This window comes from Kryptolebias marmoratus, linkage group LG18 (genome assembly GCF_001649575.2).
Source record: "Kryptolebias marmoratus isolate JLee-2015 linkage group LG18, ASM164957v2, whole genome shotgun sequence".
Classification (NCBI taxonomy): domain Eukaryota; kingdom Metazoa; phylum Chordata; class Actinopteri; order Cyprinodontiformes; family Rivulidae; genus Kryptolebias; species Kryptolebias marmoratus.
The window spans coordinates 12,908,832-12,927,507 of NC_051447.1; the positions used below are offsets into that span (position 1 = coordinate 12,908,832).

At 41.0% G+C, this 18,676-nt stretch overlaps 2 protein-coding genes across 11 annotated transcripts in view; both read left to right on the plus strand.

The window, feature by feature from the left end:
• LOC108235098 (ELKS/Rab6-interacting/CAST family member 1-like) overlaps window positions 1–18,676 on the plus strand; it is a 131,108-nt gene that overhangs the window by 106,538 nt on the left and 5,894 nt on the right. For 6 of the 7 annotated variants that reach the window (XM_017414870.3, XM_017414871.3, XM_017414874.3 and 3 more), the window contains one exon: window positions 12,582–14,141. In XM_017414870.3, the coding sequence (XP_017270359.1) occupies window positions 12,582–12,719 (138 nt within the window). In that variant the 3' untranslated portion in view covers window positions 12,720–14,141. Of the gene's footprint in view, window positions 1–12,581; window positions 14,142–18,676 lie in introns of those variants that run through there. The other variant, XM_037981275.1, reaches the window with a different exon arrangement.
• The window catches only part of wnt5b (wingless-type MMTV integration site family, member 5b), an 80,226-nt gene continuing 79,344 nt past the window's right edge, over window positions 17,795–18,676 (plus strand). For 2 of the 4 annotated variants that reach the window (XM_025005672.2, XM_025005674.2), the window contains exon 1: window positions 17,795–18,566. The gene's annotated coding sequence lies outside the window, so the exon portion shown is untranslated. The remainder of the gene's footprint in view (window positions 18,567–18,676) is intronic. The other 2 variants (XM_025005670.2, XM_025005673.2) reach the window with 1 other exon arrangement.

Consider the following 18,676-nt stretch of genomic DNA (forward strand, 5'->3'; position numbering starts at 1 on the left):
CTGATAAAGTACAAACTATTGATAACTAATAGACAGAACAGCCCTTCACCTAGATTCAAACACATGATGCAAACACACACTTTACAGTTTAATCACTTGAATTTGTGTGGATGTACAGGGTATTTTACACACTGTAGTTCTTCAAAAAGTTACTATCTAAGGGATTATGGCATGTTTTTAAAGATAAATTATCTCAATTTATTTATAGGAAAGGTATTAGGAAGTCAATTGTAGCTTACAGAAACATTAAATAAAAATATTTTTATGTTTGCTCATTAGAAATGACTTTATTTTTAAATACAGAGACACTGGTTTTATCAGAAGTCCTTCCAGAGACGGACATTGCAGATGTTAATATTAAACTCTTAAACATATAAACTCCAGAGACGTGAAGCGTTGAGGACTGTGTCACAGAGTCTGTATGGATTGATCCGTCTGATAAAGTGGAAGCGTATTTGTTCTATAAAAACATGAGAGATGAATGTCAGAAATGCTTCTAGAAAAGCTTTCATCTTGGATTTTGTTAGCACACAGCAGCTAAAGAATAGCCTCAGTAATTGGGGACTTTTGCAAATAAAGCTGCAAGGTTTTTCAACTAGCACTGAAAGATTGAGCTCTTTCTTACATTTGTTTATCTTGACATTTGCTTGGACAGACCTCAATGAAGTTACAAGATAAACAGAATCTAATCATGCTTGTGAGATTGTTTTTCTGTTTAACCTCAGCTGAATTACGAAAGTCACACTGCTCCAAATGGAAAGGGCTGTTTTCTGTGTCGTAGTCCTGATAATAATCGTTATGGCAGAATGATGTCTCTAATGAGCACTGAAGAGAGCTGGCATAGAGCTCTTCCTCTCACTCCTGCACACTCAGGAAGTATCTTATTGTTCAGTTTAATAGTCTGAAGTAAAACGTTAAAAAAAAGTGTTTTTATTTGTGCAAAAGCATGAATTTATGTTTCTCCATAGCTGACTGATTGGAAGAGCTGTTAAGAATTTGTGGTGTGTGTTTGCCTGCACAAACATGTGTTACTGTTAGTCTGTTTAAGTCCATGGTGTGTGTGTTTGCGCCCATAAAAAACTGTATGAAGTGTTATTGGCTGAGTTGGACATTACATCGCCTCACTTATGCACCCAGTATGAAATGTTAGCCTGCGACTCTCTATCAACTAAAGCTTAAACAGCTTCCAGTAAGTGACTGCCAGTCTTTCTGGGCCAAATCAAACTGGAGAAACTTTAAAAAAATTCATTTAAGGAGTGGATATCACCCACAGCCTGGCATGGCAACGTTTTGAACAAAGCTCTCACACGATCTGTTAGCGTTCAGAGGATGTGATGAGGATGAGCCTCAGCTGCTATCACACCAAATATTAGCTCAATATCTGGAAGATTTCTTGGTTGATCAGCTTGAGGGCAACTGTGTGAAGTTCCTTAGCGTTCTCTTGTGGCAACCCACGGTTTAAGGCGTCGTCTTCAACCATCCATGCCTACTACAGAAAAGGCCGATGTCTATCCAAAAAAAAAAAAAAAAAGGGGACAATTTGTTTTGCTTTAGATATAAAATAAAATACTGTAGGTTTCACATGCGCCGTATCATTGTTTTCCAGCTCTACGCCCTGATGCCCCGTGCTGAAACGATGCCCCGTTCCCTGACTGGCAGGAACAAAGTGCGTCTGTGTGTGAGAACCGCTCGAGGTCACTGATTGGGTGAATTTTGATTGACAGGACGTGCAAAAACAGGACAGGGCAGAGCTGGAACTTAAACCTCACGGCTGATAAAGGGGACTGTAAATACACAGTAACAATGGGAGTGGAAGTCCAGTTGTGTGCATAAGTGTCTGTGCAAGTGGAACTTAAACATCCGGTACGATTAAAAAAGAAAGTTTACGTGCGTGTGTGTTGTGTGTTTAGATGAGGACGTTTTTTTCTGTTTATTCGCTGGCTTTGCTTTTTTTTATAAAACTGTAAAGTGAAATTGCACTTTTGTGTTTCTGCCGATTTCACATAAACAACATTCTGCGCGGGTTGTTTTTACTTTTATTTGTTTTGCAAACTGGAGGGGAGGTTGGACACTTAAAAAAAAATGAGACAGAACTTTATTTAGAGTGATGACTGTTTTAAGACTGACTAATTAAGAATTGACCCAAGAAACATTTTCAGACATGGCAACTGTGAAATAAATAAACCTTTGTATTAAAGCTGGGTGTAGGGTCTGAAAATATATGCCAATAAGGAACGTTTTAATCCTGCGTTTTCAGGTTAGTATGTAGTTTTATATGCTAATTACTACAGAATTGTTCTTTTGGTTTGAGATTTTTGTTTGTTTATTTGGTTGGTTGATTAGTTGGTTGATTAGTTGTTTGAGTTTTCTAAAAATTCAGCAAATACAACAGGAGGACAAGTCCATAAAACACCATCCCTGCAACATAAATCTCCAACATTATATTTGAAGTTAGGAAATTAAGACTCTCAAGGCAAATTGGTCATTTTAAAATGCTTCATTTTATTTATTAAACCCCAGTTAAATAAAAACATTCACATTTTTCAGTGAACAGGATCACATCTGAAATGGTTTCCTGCTGGGATCATTTTATATTAAAAAGTGAAAAGCATAAATAGAACAGTGTAGCTTAGACTATATATATAAAAAAAACTTGTTGTCAAAATACAAAACTTGAGTATTTGATTTTTAACAAACGTTAAATATAAATGTCCACTGCAGCGTACGGTGCATAAAGGGTTTTTGTTTGCATGTTAAGAAGAAACTGTGGACTGACGTGAAGACAGAAACCAGAGGAGGTAGTTGTAGTGAGGTTTGGGGCTTGTGTGGAGCAGAAATTCAGACCCATCCATTTGTCCGGCGTTGCGGTCTGGGGTCTCTCTAGGCTTTCATTAGGCAGCTCTGCTTCCTGCTCCGAGGATGATTGTTTTCCCCCTAAATAATGACGCTGAAGACCATTACGATCCTCACACACACACACACACAGAGACGGTGTGTGTCGTTTTTGAGAAAAGCACTTTAACTTGCTGTATGTTCCGCCGACTTACCCAAAATCTGTACCAAGTCTTTGCGCTAAAGTTCAACAATTTACGTATTCTCAATGTGGAAAAACGGCTAATACGTGAAGCAAACCAGGACAAACGAGAGAGCGCTACACACTTGTCCCACTCCTACTACACATTTTACACACAGTTTGGCCTTCACTGGTCATTACAGACAAACTGCTGGTTTTTGCAGAGTTATTGAGTCCAGGCTTAATGGATTTACCAGGCGACCTCTTTTTACATGCCTGTGTCTATTTTTTCTTTCTTTCTCTCCTTTCACCCTTGAACTTTTCCTCCCTGATTGCCTATTTCCTTTTTCTCCATCTTTATGAATCTATTTATCAATCCTGCTCCTTTTTGCTCCCTTGTTGAATTGACTCTTCTGTCGTCGGTGACCTCCGATCAGTCGGCTCACCCTTGTCTTCTGGTCAGCCTTTCTTTCCCACCTTCATGTTCGTCTCTTTGTGTCCTCCGTCAGTAACGAGGATACAAGCTGCTGATGGCGACAGGTGAAGGCCAGACTGCAATTTAAATCAGAAGAAACTGCTTTCCTTTTCTCCTTTTTTTTTGCTTTCTATCTCTGAACTTGTCAGCGGCAACCAGGCCCAGCTTCCCACATTTTTATTACAAATTATTGCTCCAGACATTTTCCACAAGTTTCTACAAGTTCAAGTACCTTTTAGTGGCCCTACTGGAAAAATAAGTACCTGACGATGGTCATAAAGCTCTGTCTGTAAAAAAAGAAAAAAAGAGCATGGGACGAATTTCAATAAAACTGCTTAGAGATGGTGTAAATTATGCAACAAGATGTTAAAAGTTCCACATTTTAGACAGTCGCTTTACCTAAGCTTTGATTTTACACAGAAACATCATTGCAAATGTGGCTTATCTTTCTTAAACCAGATTGTTGTTTTTTTTAAACCTTAAATAATAAGAAACAAAACACCTAGCTTCTCTTCCTTGCATACTAAAGGTTTGAGATGACATAAATGATAAGCAAACTAAGTTAAATCACAAAGCAAACACTGATTTTTTTCTTAATTAGTTTATATTTTTAGGGCTATTGTTGTACTAATAGCTTGTTTTGTCTTCTAATATTTAAAGCATTATTTAGATGAAAATATCAAAGAGGAAAAAATATATTAAATGCTTCAAATTAGTTTGACCAAGACTGCTTCAGTGTTTTCAGATTGCCTGAGTTGGAGCTCCCAACTTTATAATACACACTCAGAGGCTGCTCCTCCAGGACCAATTTAAGCTTTCGGGTCTTGTTCGTCCGCTCTGAAAGTTCTGCTCTCTCCGTAGACACAACACACGCCGAGCATTCGGTGGTGGAAATCTTTTTAGGCTGAGCTTTTAAACATGAGCGTGCTCCTGCAGTCAGTTGGTCTGACTAAATATCCCATTAAAATAAAATTACCAGCTGATGCCGAATCGCCCGCAAGAAAAATTCTCTTCAGAGACGATGCCGGGCTCAGCGTTTTGGTCCTCTAGGAGCAGTTTCAGCCACAAGTCGCCCGGCCTTTTATTCCCACGGCAGCTCGTTAGCCCGTGTTATTAGCCACGCCGCCTAAAACGGCGACTGCGCTGGACGGAACCTCTGGGCTTGGTGCAGCACCGGCAGCCATTTTGTAAAGCTGTTTGCACACAGTGTTGGTCTGCTAGAGCATAATAAATAAAGATGGGGATGGAAAGATAGAGATAATATGGGTCTGTTCTAGTTTATGGTTTTGTACCATCTCATAATGGTGCTTCTTTAGCACCACTAAGGGTTTTTGTTGAAGAGACCAAAGCATCTTTAAACCCTCCCTGACTTCCTAAAACTTACACAGTTATGAAGTAGAATTAGATAAAAACAAAATTTGCCCTCCAGACTTTTTCTAAGAAGTCTTGATCCTTGCTCTCTTTGAGCCACCAGTTCTTTGCTTTTGTAGGTTTATTTCATGATTTTCTTGCATACTTCCTGCTTTGATGCGTGAACATTCAGTTCACCTGGAATTATTGAACAACAGCACAGCAAACGAGTATCAATACAGACCCTATTTAAAAGATTTACCCGGCCAGATTGAGATTTAGCGTCAAATGATTCATGTGGGTGGAATCAAACAGTCTGGGACTAAAATTATAGAAGAAATGTTTAAATTCTTGCCCAACAGTTTTACATTACACGTTTTATTTATTGTTTCAACAAAGTAAAACTAGGTTTTTTTTAACATAATTCACATCTGCGTTTATCGCCGCACTTTCTCTTGCTCTTTTTGGCTCTCAAAGCTCTTCGCAAGGCTTTTCTCAAAATATCTCTTCTGGGTTTCAAGTAAAACAAACGGCCTACGAGGTTCTCAGAGCAGCTCTCGCCGTCACCGCACTGTTTGTGCAGAACTCTGTTCAGTTTTACGTCTGTGGGCCTCACCGATCTGTGGAGCCGTGGACCGCAAACTCTCGATACAACGAAACGTAATTTCCCTCAGATCAGTCAAAACACGGGGAGGTTTAATTCTTCGAAATGTGCAGACATGTGGTGGACAGAGGCAGATTTCCGACTGAAAGCAGATCTCTTGTTTAAATGATTGTAAACTAATCTGTGGTTGGATCATACATTCATTCTTCTTTTCCTAATTCTTTTTTTTGTGTGTGTGTCACTGGTTCTTTCTAACTTTCTGAGTTATGGTTTCTTTGCAAAACATTCCTCTGCAAAGAGGTTCAAGCCCTGTAATGTGTGTCATGAGGTCAGTGCGCACACACTTTACACCCTCATCCTTATTGTCAAACTGATAACCTGTGTGAGTGTGTGTGTGTGTGTCTCCAGGCCTCCAGTAAGGCAGATAATGATCCATCACGATAATGGAGCTTTAATGGCTGCAGTAAAAATCGTCCTCAGCAACAACTCCTCATCTCACACACAAACACACATCTCACCCCTCACCTTCATGTTTCGCCTTTTATGCCACTCAGTTAATCTGAACTGAAACTTTAGCTTCGTACTATTGTGTAAAAAAAAAAATTAACCGTCGAATCACACACACACACACACACACACACACTCTTTGGCAGGATCCTTGGATCTGGCTGTACTAACGCTCTGCCCACCTAAATTAATTCATCTGTGTTTCTTTTTGCCGCACAATGTGATCTCATGAGACGTGATCCGTGGCAAATTAAAGCTACAGCATCCAGACCTTCACCGCATAACCTGAAACTGTTAAAATTAGGCTTCGGATCGACTTAAAAAAAAAAAACAAAACAAAAAAACAAGCAAGAAGTTAATTACTTAGCAACGAGAGGAGCTTTTATTTTATTTTTTCTCATCAGAAGATTAAATTATGATTTTTCTACGTTTGGGCTAGTATTACTCGTTTTGGCCATGATTCACTGCAGTTATTGGAACGTATTTTCCTCCGCAATAATTTTCACGATTTAAGGATTCGACGACTCCGAAGCAGTCAGTCGGGTTTGTGGTTTCGTCAAGTCTTATAAATATGAGATGATTAAACTGTCACGCTGCGAGTGAGAATTTGGCTCATTTTGGCGACATTTTGCTTTGTTTTTACGACCAAATAAATTATCAGTGGGTTCTTTACAGTAGAGCGCAAAATTATGAATATAAATGGATAAAAAACAATGAGGTATTAAATCATTAGTTGATAATAAAAAGTTACTAAATTTGACCTGAACGGTGAGTGAAAACCACGATTCCTGCTGCAATGAAATGGAACCCCACTTTGTTTTTACATAAAAAGGCGGACGATGTGGTAATAATGCATTAATTTACAGTATGTTGGCTGAATGCTTCAGGAGCTGTAAGCATGGTGTAAGAAACTCATTCAGTTACCCTCACTCAGCCATGAAAACTGCTCTCAGAACTGGATCAACTTCGCTGGTCTAGAACTACAAACCTCTTACGTAATCTGTTGGCAGAATTATTGTGATCAGTCGTTTGGGAGCTTCTTTTATCAAAAACAACTCATCGTAAAAAAAAAAAAATCATTCAAGCGTCAGAACAAAAACCCCAGTTAAGGTTTTTTTTTCTGCGTGCTCTGAAAGTCGAGCCTTTTAACTGAATCACTTTTCACAGGAAACAAAGCGTCGCTTCAAATAGCGGTAAGGGGGCCGACAAATTCATCCACATCTGTATATATTTAAGAATCACATCCACTTCATCCTTGTGTGTAAGAGATGCAAAGACTCCTTTTTTTGGTATTTACCAAACAAGATGGAATTCAGAACAGCAGACGGATGTTTTCAGCTGAAAAAGCGACAAACAGTCCTCTTGTACTGAAATCTGCGGCAGAAGATGAGAACAAACTGTGTGTGTGTGTGTGTGTGTGTGTGTGTGTGTGTGTGTTGGCTCTTAGAAGGTTCTCAAGGTAAACCAAATTCCATCCTGCCACCAGCACCAGCCCAGTAACAGGTCATGCTTTGAATTGGTCTATAAAGTGGTAACGGCTTCTTCTCACTACTTCAACCTAACATAAATCATTTCAAACTCTGGATAGTTTCACTTTTGATAGAAGCAAGAAAGACTGCTCCCCTGAAGGACTTTAAGCTCCTGAAGTTCCTTCAAATCTAAACTGATGTTAGTGTTTCTGTTGCCGTAATAACATGATCTCGTTAGCTGCTGCACTGTTTAGCCTTGCTTCCAGTAGCACCAACTTAAAGCACAATCTTCTCTTCCTTTTTGTGTTTAATTTCTCTCTTTGTTTCTTGGAAAATACAAAAGAATTGTCTCATCAAATTAGGTTCTTTTTCCGTCAGTTGAAAACTTGGCCTTTGTCTTTACTCATATGGTTCAGCCTTTTATTTTTCTTTCTTTCTTTCCATTTTTACAATACTCTGTTGTAAATGTTTCAGACATTTGATCCGGTTAAAGCTGTGTTTTTACAGGGAAAACACAGCAAACTGTAGTATAGTGTACTTCTGCTGCTACCACAACAAATTTTAGCTCAATATCTGTAATATAGACAGGCTTATAGCCATTTATGTATTTGCTAATGTTGATTAGCTGTGAAGTGAATGTGACTTGTAGTGGTAAAAGGATTTGAGGGGTCATCAGGACTAGAAACGGGCTATATAAAAGCAGACCATTTATCATTTACAATTGTTTTTTTTCTTTAGTTTGGTGCAGACTGCTTTACCTTTTAATGGAAAAAGCAGAAAAGTTTGAATCACCTGAGTGAAGTATAAAAACGTCCTCAGGCATAATCAGCATTCAGTGAGGGATCACAGATGATCCTGACTCACCTTAAGTGGTGACAACCAGTAAAAGTAAATGGTTTCTTTTAAAGGAGAGCTTTGTCTTGGCGCTGCCTAGTATTATTAAAAGAAACCAGCATCAGCATCAAAGGATGAAGATTTATTATGACAAGCAAAAATGGTAACTTAGATCTCTAACACGAAGATTTTACACAGAATCAATTCAGCATCACAGTGTTGTCTTTAAGTCCTACATGAACAAAAGCAACATTTCATTAGGTTTTCAAACGGGTAAGTTGTGGATTCGACCGCAGCTTAACATCCCATAAGGTGCTCATATGTTGCGTGTTTCTGTCTGAACTGTGTTTGACCCATCTGATCTGTCTTTAACATCTCTTCAAGTCAATTTCCTCAAGTGTAGGTCAAGGCTGTTTGAGAAAGCAGCCCGCGCTCTCTAAACTGTTTATCTCTCCTCGATCGCCTCATAGCCTTATCTTTATGGCCGTGTTTTTCTGGGGGATTGCAGCTAAAATGAAGAGCCATTAAGTTCAATTACCTGCAAACACGATCAAACCGATGCGTCGGAGATGTTCCTCGCAGTAAAATAACACACATACACGTATCTGTGGCCTGCAGGTGTTTGGTGGGGGTTGAAGACGGGGATAGGAGAAGCGGGGGGGAAACAGATAAAAATCAAGGTGAAGACACCATGGTAGATAAAACCCTCGGAGATAACGATGATAAAAGTTGGACTATGTACTCAGAACTTTTCGCTCTGCTTAAAATCTTGTTTTGGCTCATCTGTGATGCGTTCGTGATTCCTGTTGCGTTGTTTCCTCCCCGTAACAAACGTTTCACAGCCTCCACTAATGGTTTGTCGGGTGATTTCACAGCAATGTTCGAAACATGTGTTTCCGATTTACGTCACCTGCAAAGAGGGAGTGGGTCTGCAGGTTTGGGTGTAATGGGGGTTAGTTCCTCGCTGTCTGATGCCAGTGGAGCTTTCAGACGGAGCAAATTGGGCCAAACTTCGCTCACACAAACAGGAGAGACGAGTGGCGGTGGCTGAGCGTCGTCGCTTCTAAACGCTCTTCCTGAATCCCTCACGCTGGTAAATTTCCACTTTTATTTTTACCCTCATCTGCGTACCCTGCATTGGGCAGAGAAGTGGCTCGCTGCGGAGATCAGCACCGCCTCCAGCAGTCCAGGTCTGGGGTAAAACCGCTCCATTAAGGACATTTACCACCTCCGTCACAAATGACTTCAGTGGCTGCCCTCCAGAAAGCAGCTCTGTTTCTTTTTTTATGGCCGCTGAGAGGCAGCTTCTTCCCCCAGGTCATATGGATCAAAACATCCAAAACTCCCACCACCTGAACTGTTTACTGCCCCTGAAGTACCTTACACTACTGCCTTCACCGTCCCCGTGTTTTAGTTAGGTTGCTCTTGTTTACTGTGCTTTAATCCGCTTCTTCTTTGTTTTTACATGACATAAAGAAATTAAATGAAATGTAGCTTAAATTTTATTACTTTATCATGAAATTCCAGCTTCAGTTTCTTTGTATTTATTTGTGAAATTGCTATTTTTTTGCAAGCCTTCAACCGCGCTGGAGTTTAAATCAGGCAAATTTAGATTTTTGTTCTTGTTTGGGCTGCTGATACTTAATTATTCCAGTGTCTCTCTAACAGCTATAATTAAAACGTACAACATTTTTAGTTTCCCCTAATTTCTAATTTATTAATAAATAGAATTGAAACCCTCAGCTTGTATAAGGGGTTCTGAAACTTTCTATTCAAAGTCCAAATCTGATGCGTAGATAAGGTCAAATGTCCTAAACAACTAGCATTAAGCAAACCCTTTTTATTAAATTTGTTTACAACCTACAACCAAAAGAAATGCCTCCGTTTGTCAACAGTTTGCTGTTGATCTAAGCTGCTCCATGACAGTAAAGCCTAATGTGCACTGTAGTTTTATAAGAATTCTCTTTTCTTATATGTGATGAACTTAGTTAATGTTCATACCTCGACAAAAGAAAACGCCTTTATTTAACATAAGAATAAACATATTCAATAAGCTGAACTTAAAGGCAACAAGACACTAACTTCAAAGTGTGAAAAATGGCTTTGTCTGCCTTCAAAGAACTGCAACACCTTCGCACAAATGATGATGTCAGAGTAACTGGACTAAATGTTCAGCCGTCAATTATCATTTGGTGTGAGCTTTTTACTGCATTTAATGCAGAGAATAATATTTGTCACCCATAATTTGTACATTTCTCCAGCCATTCATCTTTTAAAACATTAAGATAACTCCCTGGTGATGGTAGATAATACCTTCTTCTCTGCTGCTTTAGTTTCCAAATAATGACACGACGGAGAACAAATCTGCATCCTGCTTTGGGGCTGACCCGCTTTTCTTTACGCAGCTGAAGGAAAACGGCTTGAAGACTCCTCGTGTTTGTTGCCGTTACTGCAGCCTCCAATGTACATTTACTGCTAAAAATCCAACCTTTTACAGCTAATTTTCCTCTTAGTCATGTGCTCCGATTCTCACGCCAAGCTTGCTCTCTCCCTCTCTCTGTGCGCACTCTTAAAGGAGCCACACCCCTTTTATAAAGAGCAGTAAACTCACACCTCATTGCTTCGTACCAAAGCATTTCAGTTCGATGCGATGTAACGAGAAGGCTGGGTCTGGATCCGGACGAACCGCCCGCAGACATGAACAGCGGGCATACCCTCATGGAACATATAGTTTCCATTTAGTGACCTCTTCCACCTTCTGTGCCCCTGACTTTAATGCTAAACACCTTTCAGATACATACAGGTAACTTTGAGTCCTTACACAGTAAAGACCAACCTGAAGTCACGCTGTTGCTAACATCATTTAGCTGTGGTGCTTTCGAGCTGTTTATACTGCATGCAAATATGTAAGTGTCCTGTGGGTAAGCATGTTGTTTTGTTTGGAGGAGTAGGATGTGCTAATATGTCACCGCAGCACGCCAGAGGTTTAGAATCGCACTTGCAAGATCCAAATGACTCTGAACTGGTTGGAGCTATCCTGACTTTTATTCCTTATTGTGGGCCAAGTTCCACAACTTTCCCTACGTTTTCACAAAAAAAAGGCAGTTTGACCATCTTTTATTAGAGCCTCTGTGCCTGGATAACGTTCTCATTTTTCAAACTCAGTATCTCCAATAATAAAACAACCCAGCGGTGTATATGGATAATCAGCTACATATCCATGTGATTTATTAGCAGCGTCTCAATAATCATTAATATTATTGCTTTGAGCAGTTTTATAGGTGAATAACACCACTGTATTATATAATACCACAGAGGTTTTCTGGCTTGGAGATGAGAGGAGAGGAAAGAGGTTAGGATATAACAAAGGGGCGCTTGCCAATATCTGACCCAGGCCTCACACACTCACACACACACACACACACTCTCTAATATAAATGTGGGCTTGTGTTACACGACTATTTTAGCGGCACTCTTATTGATACAGATGTATTGGTCATTAAGCCAGTTAGATTTGACGTCTCAGCTCGGCCGCTGCCAAAGAAAATAACATGGGTGCTCTCAAGCAGAAACGTTCCACTCTGTATGAACAGAAAGAACCGCTCTGTCTGATGTGTGTGTGTGTGTGTGTGTGTGTGTCACCTTTAAACATGCTGAGAACGAAAGCTCAGTCGCCTGATTCTGGGATCCGTCAGACGTGACCATGAGAGGCTCAGCTCTGGTTGTGTTTTACTGCTCCAACCATGGAGGACAGACTATCGTGGTCTGTAAAAAAAAAAACGGAGCAGAGCCTGTATTCGGTTTGTCCCTTTTGGGCTCCTGTTGTTCAGCTTGGTGAGGGCGAAACTCAACCATCCTGTTAGAAGGTCTCTTAACGATAAAACAACGCCACCAGTTTAGGTTCTATTAACTAATTTTTTATATTCCCCCGTGTTTAATGTCAGCTTCACTCACTGTCGCTTGAGTTTAGGCAGCACAGCTTCCTGTTTATGTTTAGGCACTGCTTGGTTAGTGCAGAAAACAATCATGGTGTGTTAAAAACTAAAGGCTTTACTCCAAGAATCCTGAGAAAATAGTCATTCCCGTCACGTAACCTGAGCACTAAAAGCTCACCGGAGATCTTTGTTTCAAACTTTTGCATGCAAGGCCAAAAGGTAACAATTACTCCATTAGGCTCACTAATAAACCGACTTATGTTCTGACTTTAGATTCAAAAATGACTGAAAAAAGGCAAACGATTGTCATTTTCATCAGTTTTGCTTCAGTTACATGTTGTTTTAAAGACGTCCTGTAATCTCCTTTTTCTTTTTTTATCTGCCTGTCTTTCAGTTGGAGGCGGAGTTAGCGTTGTGTGAGAGGGAGGGGGCGGAGCTCCAGGAGTACGCCAACCAGGTCCTGCAGCAGATCGCTGACCGATGCCCTGACATTCTGGAACAAGTGGTCAACGCCTTGGAGGACAGCTGCTGACCGGACTGACACACACACACACACACACACTCAGAGCGAGCTCAGTGCCACAAACCTCCTCAGAGAGAATCAGTGTTACGTCTTCATTTAGCAGGAGAGCTGGTGTAAAGGAGTAAATTACTGCAGTGTTGATTTGGAAAAGAAAAACAACAACAAGAGTTAATTAAAAGTGCTTTATTGGCATGCAGATTAAATCAGAATAGATCTATTTTTCTAAGTGCTCTGCCTCTCTCTGCTTCACCACTTCAGCCACCGTGTGTCCTCAGCCGTCGCTCCGAAGGGGACCGTCTTCAGGGTCGGTCCTGATGCTTGACTTGCACGTCGTTGCCACATTTTTGTTTGATTAGTTCACTGAAGTGTGGTTATTTCAGCTGCCTTTGGCTCTTTACATCATTTGCTGCTATCTTCTTAACTGTTAGTCCTTTCCCCCCCCCATTTCTTCTGTTTTTCTTTCCTCTTCAGGTGTCTGATTAACTTGTTCCTTTTAGCTTTTACCTCCAGAGAAATGATTTATTAAAAGATGCACAGCTTTCATCAGGGAGACATGACGCTTTAGCCCATCCGTTTGGTTTCCTTTTTTTTGTTTGTCTTTCTCAGTAAGAAAAGGCACAAGCGACTCTAAATCTCGCAATAAACCTTTATGAAAACACATCTGTGTACTGTAGAAGGTTAATGTTTGTCCGAAACGTCTGGAAACAACGAGTTCTGTTCGGATAAGTAAACGTGGTTAAAACTGAACTCCCTCCCCTGTTTTGAAAAAGTTGTTTTTTCGTGGCGTGGAGAGATTATAGAATAAACGTTATATAAATAGATATATATTTTTCTTGTCTTCGCCTGATTGATTTGCTACATAAAATGTCAAAATGTTTTTTTTTTCTTCTTTTTTGTGAATTACCGCAGATTGTGTGGATTTTTGTTACACTTAGGTTAGGTCTTGTGTCCATCAGGAACACGTTCTCATGTTCTTGGTTTCAGTGGAACCCTCCACATCACTATAAGTGTTCAAACACTAAACTAAAGGTTCTGATTGTTTCAGCTTAAAGCAACATGTCTTTTTTTTCTCCTATCTAATCTAATGGGATGCTCAAATTTGATCTTAAAGCTTAAAAAAAATCAACTTTTGACCCCTGAGCTTTTTTTTTTTTTTCTTCTTCTGCCACAGATCAAAACCAAAATGAGGGCTTTGATTCTGTGTGCAGGCTTCTCAAATGAAAGATTTAATGGTCCCACAGAGGTTATGGAGGGTTTTAAGAGGGTGGGCGTTTGATTTTTAGGAAGGAAGCCCGTCAGGATAGAGCTGGTGTTGTAAATTCAGTTTCCTGTTGTCTGTTTTCTGACAGCGATGATGACTGAGGCTCACTCTGAGCTGGTGGATTTAAAATCTGAATGAGAGAATGGAATAAAATGTGGATTTATCTTTCGCTTGGTTTGTCTTATTTCATCTCATTGCTCCTGCTCCTGCTTTCCTTAATGTGTTGGACCTGTTTGTTTACAGTTGAACCGAACAAAAATGAGAAAAGGATGCAGCGTTTTACAAAAACTAGTAAACTATAAAAAAAAGTGGTCAAATTCAGAGCGAGAACATTTTCCCTCCTGTGACATGATCTTGCTCATTCTGACCTTTCTTTTTCCTCCGCCGTTCTCCATTTTCTCCCACGTGCCCGTTATCTTATTGTCCCGTCGTCCCAGAATAAGGACACAGCTCCTCTCTGTCTGTCCTCGTCCTGTTTCAGTTCTTCAGCGCTCTCACTCCCTGACAAAGAAGAGGCTTTCACAAGCGAGCGCATACTTTGTAAAGGGAATAGCTCAGATTTTTAGAAGTGGCGAAGTTATGAACAATTACTATCTTACCTGTTGCAGATAGCTCTTTGAACGGCCTCGGTTTGGAGTTTGATTCTGACCGGATTAGTAGCTGGTTGCTATCTGCAGCAGGTAAGATATTAAGTGTTCCTAACCTTTCTGCAGAACTACAGAAGTAAGCCGCAGCTCGGCGGACTCCGATCATCAGGTCCACGTGCTCGGCGCTCCTGACGGCCTGCAGACATAATGCGATGTGCGCCGGCGTTCACCTCCACACATGGCAACGCTTTGTGTCTGCGAGCGCTCCTGTCGAGGACGGCCTCTGTTTTCTCCATCGACTGTCCTAATAAAAGCCAGCAGAGGGGGAGGAGGAGGAGGAAGAGACACGGCCGCCTGACTCTCTGATTTATGTGACTGACGGCGGGGCAGATCGAAAAGTGGAGACACGGCACGCTGAGCACCAAACATCATTTCATCGTCTCGTCTCTGCTCGAGCTCTCACATGCCGCCGAATGTATTTCAGCTCTGCGTCGCAGTTTGTCATAAATTTGGGGGGAAGAATTTCAGGCTCGTCCTCCAGTTTGACCAGAGATTTACGGCGACTTTTAAATGAGCTGGCGTGAATTTTAGGCCAAGTCCCGCACAACATCCTGAATGGACTCTCCTCTTCTTTTTTTCTTTTAGGGTTACAGTTAAAATTTTCAGATGGAAGAATTGCAAAAATGAAAACGGCAAGGAATAATTTAACAGGTAACCATCGTGTAAACAGAGCAGGAGGAAGATTTATAACTGAGTTATTGAACATATTTTGATATTTGGAAAAGTTTCTTTTAATACATTTAAAAGGAAACATTTATTCTTGAAGGTATATTCCATTTAAAGAACAGTTACATATAAAACATTTACTACTTTTCTTATTGTAAATGCATTTTTTTTTCCTCCAAAGGCACAAAAGTTTATAGCTTTTGCAAGTAAAAAAAAAAAAAAACATCTTCCCCCATCAAATCTTTGGGATTTATCTATTAAACCAATTAATTATTTCACTTTGTCAATAAAAAAGGATTAAAACTTATATAATGTTGCATCTAGGACAGAAAGGGATTCCAGGTTTTTTGGAGTTACCTGTTTTAAGATGTGGACCTCTCTAATCCAGCTTGTATATGTAGGTGGAGCTGCAGATTTAGCCTCCTGACCAGCAGTAAGCAAACAATAATCTCTCCACTTACATTAGATAACGTAATAAAAACTTCAGCCCAGAATCTCTTCCTGGAGGCTCAGCGCCGTATTTTTGGCGAACGTTTTTGCGAGCCTGGCTTCAGTGAAAGTGAAGCTCGACGTGAGATGAGACCGGGCCGAGTACAGATTAAAGATCTGCGCGTCCTCTTCAAAACCTCTGAAAACCAGCAGTCCTGAGTCCGCCTCCCATCCCGCGTTCGAAACAGTGGAAGGATTTGACAGGCTCAGAAGATTTCAATATGTAGACGAGAGTGGAGAGGAAGGGCCGAGAACCTGAACATACAGGAAAACACTTAGGCCGCATCTCTGTTCATTCTGAAATCAGTCAGTTTGTGAACTGCTTGTTGGGACTAAAGAAAACTGAAGAGATATCCCATTCACAACGTACAGATAAATCCGGTTTCTCCCTCTAAATGTCTTCATGGACACTTCATGGGACACTCAGGTTGAAAACCTTTTTTTCAGGCGTCAGCAGAGAAGTTATTTCCTTCATCAGGCTTAGACTCTGTAATGATCGATTACAGATGTGGTTGGGAGGCAGAGGCTGTTTATTGTCTGTTGGGCTGAAAGATTTGGACTTACTGCTTCTAATCAGAGTTTTGTAAATAATTTAACTCTTGGTGGGATGAGCTGATGAAAGAGGAAAAGGAGCGGGAGGGAAAACAAAAGAAAAAACTTTAAGGAGGAACTAAAAACGGTGTCAGTGGAGTCGGGCTGCTAAAATAAGCCGTTAGTCCAAACATCCTCCAACGCTGATGGCATTTTCCTCTTCTGTCGCTCCAATTCTGTCACTTTTTCCCCCTTTAATTTAAGAAGAAACAGCCTTTCTGATGCTGGCAGAAACACAGTGAAGGCCTTCTGGGAGGACGCACCTTTAAATCCTCAACCGCCAGGCTTTTCAGTGCCGCCATCTTGATCAGGTTCTGGTTCTGCAGCCACTTTCTGTAGGACAGAAGAAAGTCCTTTAAACTTCACGCTTCCCAAGTTCATGGAGCAACGAATCACTGCTTTATATTTGTGTCTCATTTCATATGAAACATTGTTAGCTTGAATTGGGCAAATGCAAATTTAAAAAGTGAACCCGTTTGCTGAATTTTAGCCTCATGCCACTCTCTGAATAAGCAGACATTAAAGGCCTAACAGTCCTTAAATGAATGCATATTACCCGCCACCTTTTGTGTCAGAGTTTTAAACTAAGATCATTTTGTGTTCACAAATGATGGAGTTGTAGCTGTTTTTGGTTTAACCTTGAAATCAATGTCACGCTCAGGGTATGGGCTGAGGTTAACTCTCATCTACTACCACACTAAAATTTAGCTCAATATCTGCAAAATTCACCAACTTATAACCATTTTGGTGTTCTCTAAGTTTGATTATCTGTGCTGGTAATCATGTTTTCGATCAGCTCCGAATGTTAATCAGCTGTAGATGTGCATCCAATGATTATTTCCTGAAAGTTTCATCAAAATACCCCCAGTGGTTCCTGCAATATTTTGCTAACAGATGAACAAAGACGACAGCAGTAGTTAATGCCGAAGATGTAGCACTTGAATCATGTGTTTGGGAATCAGTCTCAGCTGCTACCATGGCAAAATTTTAGCTCAATACCTGCAAAATTCACCTAATTATAGCTACTTTGGTGTTTACAAAGATGAGTTGACTGTGGCGGCCATCTTGAATGAGGTGAGCTCCAAAAATTTATCAGCAGCAGGTGCATGTCCAAGGATTATTTCCTAACAGTTTCATTAAAACCCAGCCAGCGGTTCGGCTGATATTTTGCTAACAGACAAGTGACTCCAAATAGTTAAAGGCCTGATCTGTTCCGGCTCGGAGCCGGAACAGATCAAATCTGAGCTCGGTGTCTGTAGGACTGGCTGAGCTGTTAGAAAGAGTTAATCTCCGTGTTTACCTGATTTCAATCAATGGGTGATTAACAGGCTTCTGCAGAACATGAAGAGGTGATTTAACCATTGAATCAGGTGTGTTGGAGCAGGGAAACAAGTAACACACGCAGGACGGTGGCCCTCGACGACCAGGATTGGAGACCCCTGGCGTAAAACTGTTTCTGAGTTAATCAGCGTTAATGAGCGTCAGGTGTGCCGCTGCGGGTGAAGCAGGTCAGCAGCTCCTGGCTGATGGAGGAGGCCTCTCCTCAGCTGTGGGATGGAGGATGGAGGAGGTGTTTCCTTTCGGAGACCTCCTCCCGGTTGGAGCCGGAGCGCAGGACAGTGGTTTCAGGAGATCTCTTGTTTCTCTCCACTCCCTCTTTGCGAGGCTCAAACTTCTGCAGCTTGAACAAACTCCGGAGCGCGCCCCCTCTTCCTCCTCCTCCTCTTCTTCCTGCGCGTAATTAGTTTGGAAACTTGTGATGCCCGTGAAGAACTCCGTCTTTACTCCTGCCACCTGTTGCTGAAACTCACAGCAACAACGCTCGTAGCCTGTGGGTTAAACCACTTTTCCTTTTTTCTTTTTTTGTATTTTAATGATTGTGACTCTTGCACGATTTCGGGGCTCTGACAGATCCACGCCAGCTGCCTGACAGACACCTCTGCGAGCCTCTCTGCGCCTTTTGTGTCCGAGACGAGGAACCTTTGAAGGGAAGGAAGGAAGGAAGTGAGCTCCAAGAAGAAGAAGAAGTGACACTTGGAGGAATCTGTGCGCGTCTCGTAAAGTCAGCCTGAAGAGGGTTTTCTCCGTCTTTTGTAAAAAAAGAGGGGGGGGAAAGCCGCTGCTTTGTGTGAGAGAAGGAGCCTCTCGGATGGTTTTCTTGGAGAACTGAGCTGCAGTTTTTCCTTAGGCGCATCAGGACAGGTAGGAACTGCATTAACTGTTCGTTTTCAGACGGAACTTTAAAAAGTTAAACATGTGTCCAGAGGCGGATTTAGTCCTTTTGGGGGCCCGGGGTAAAGTCACTCATTGGG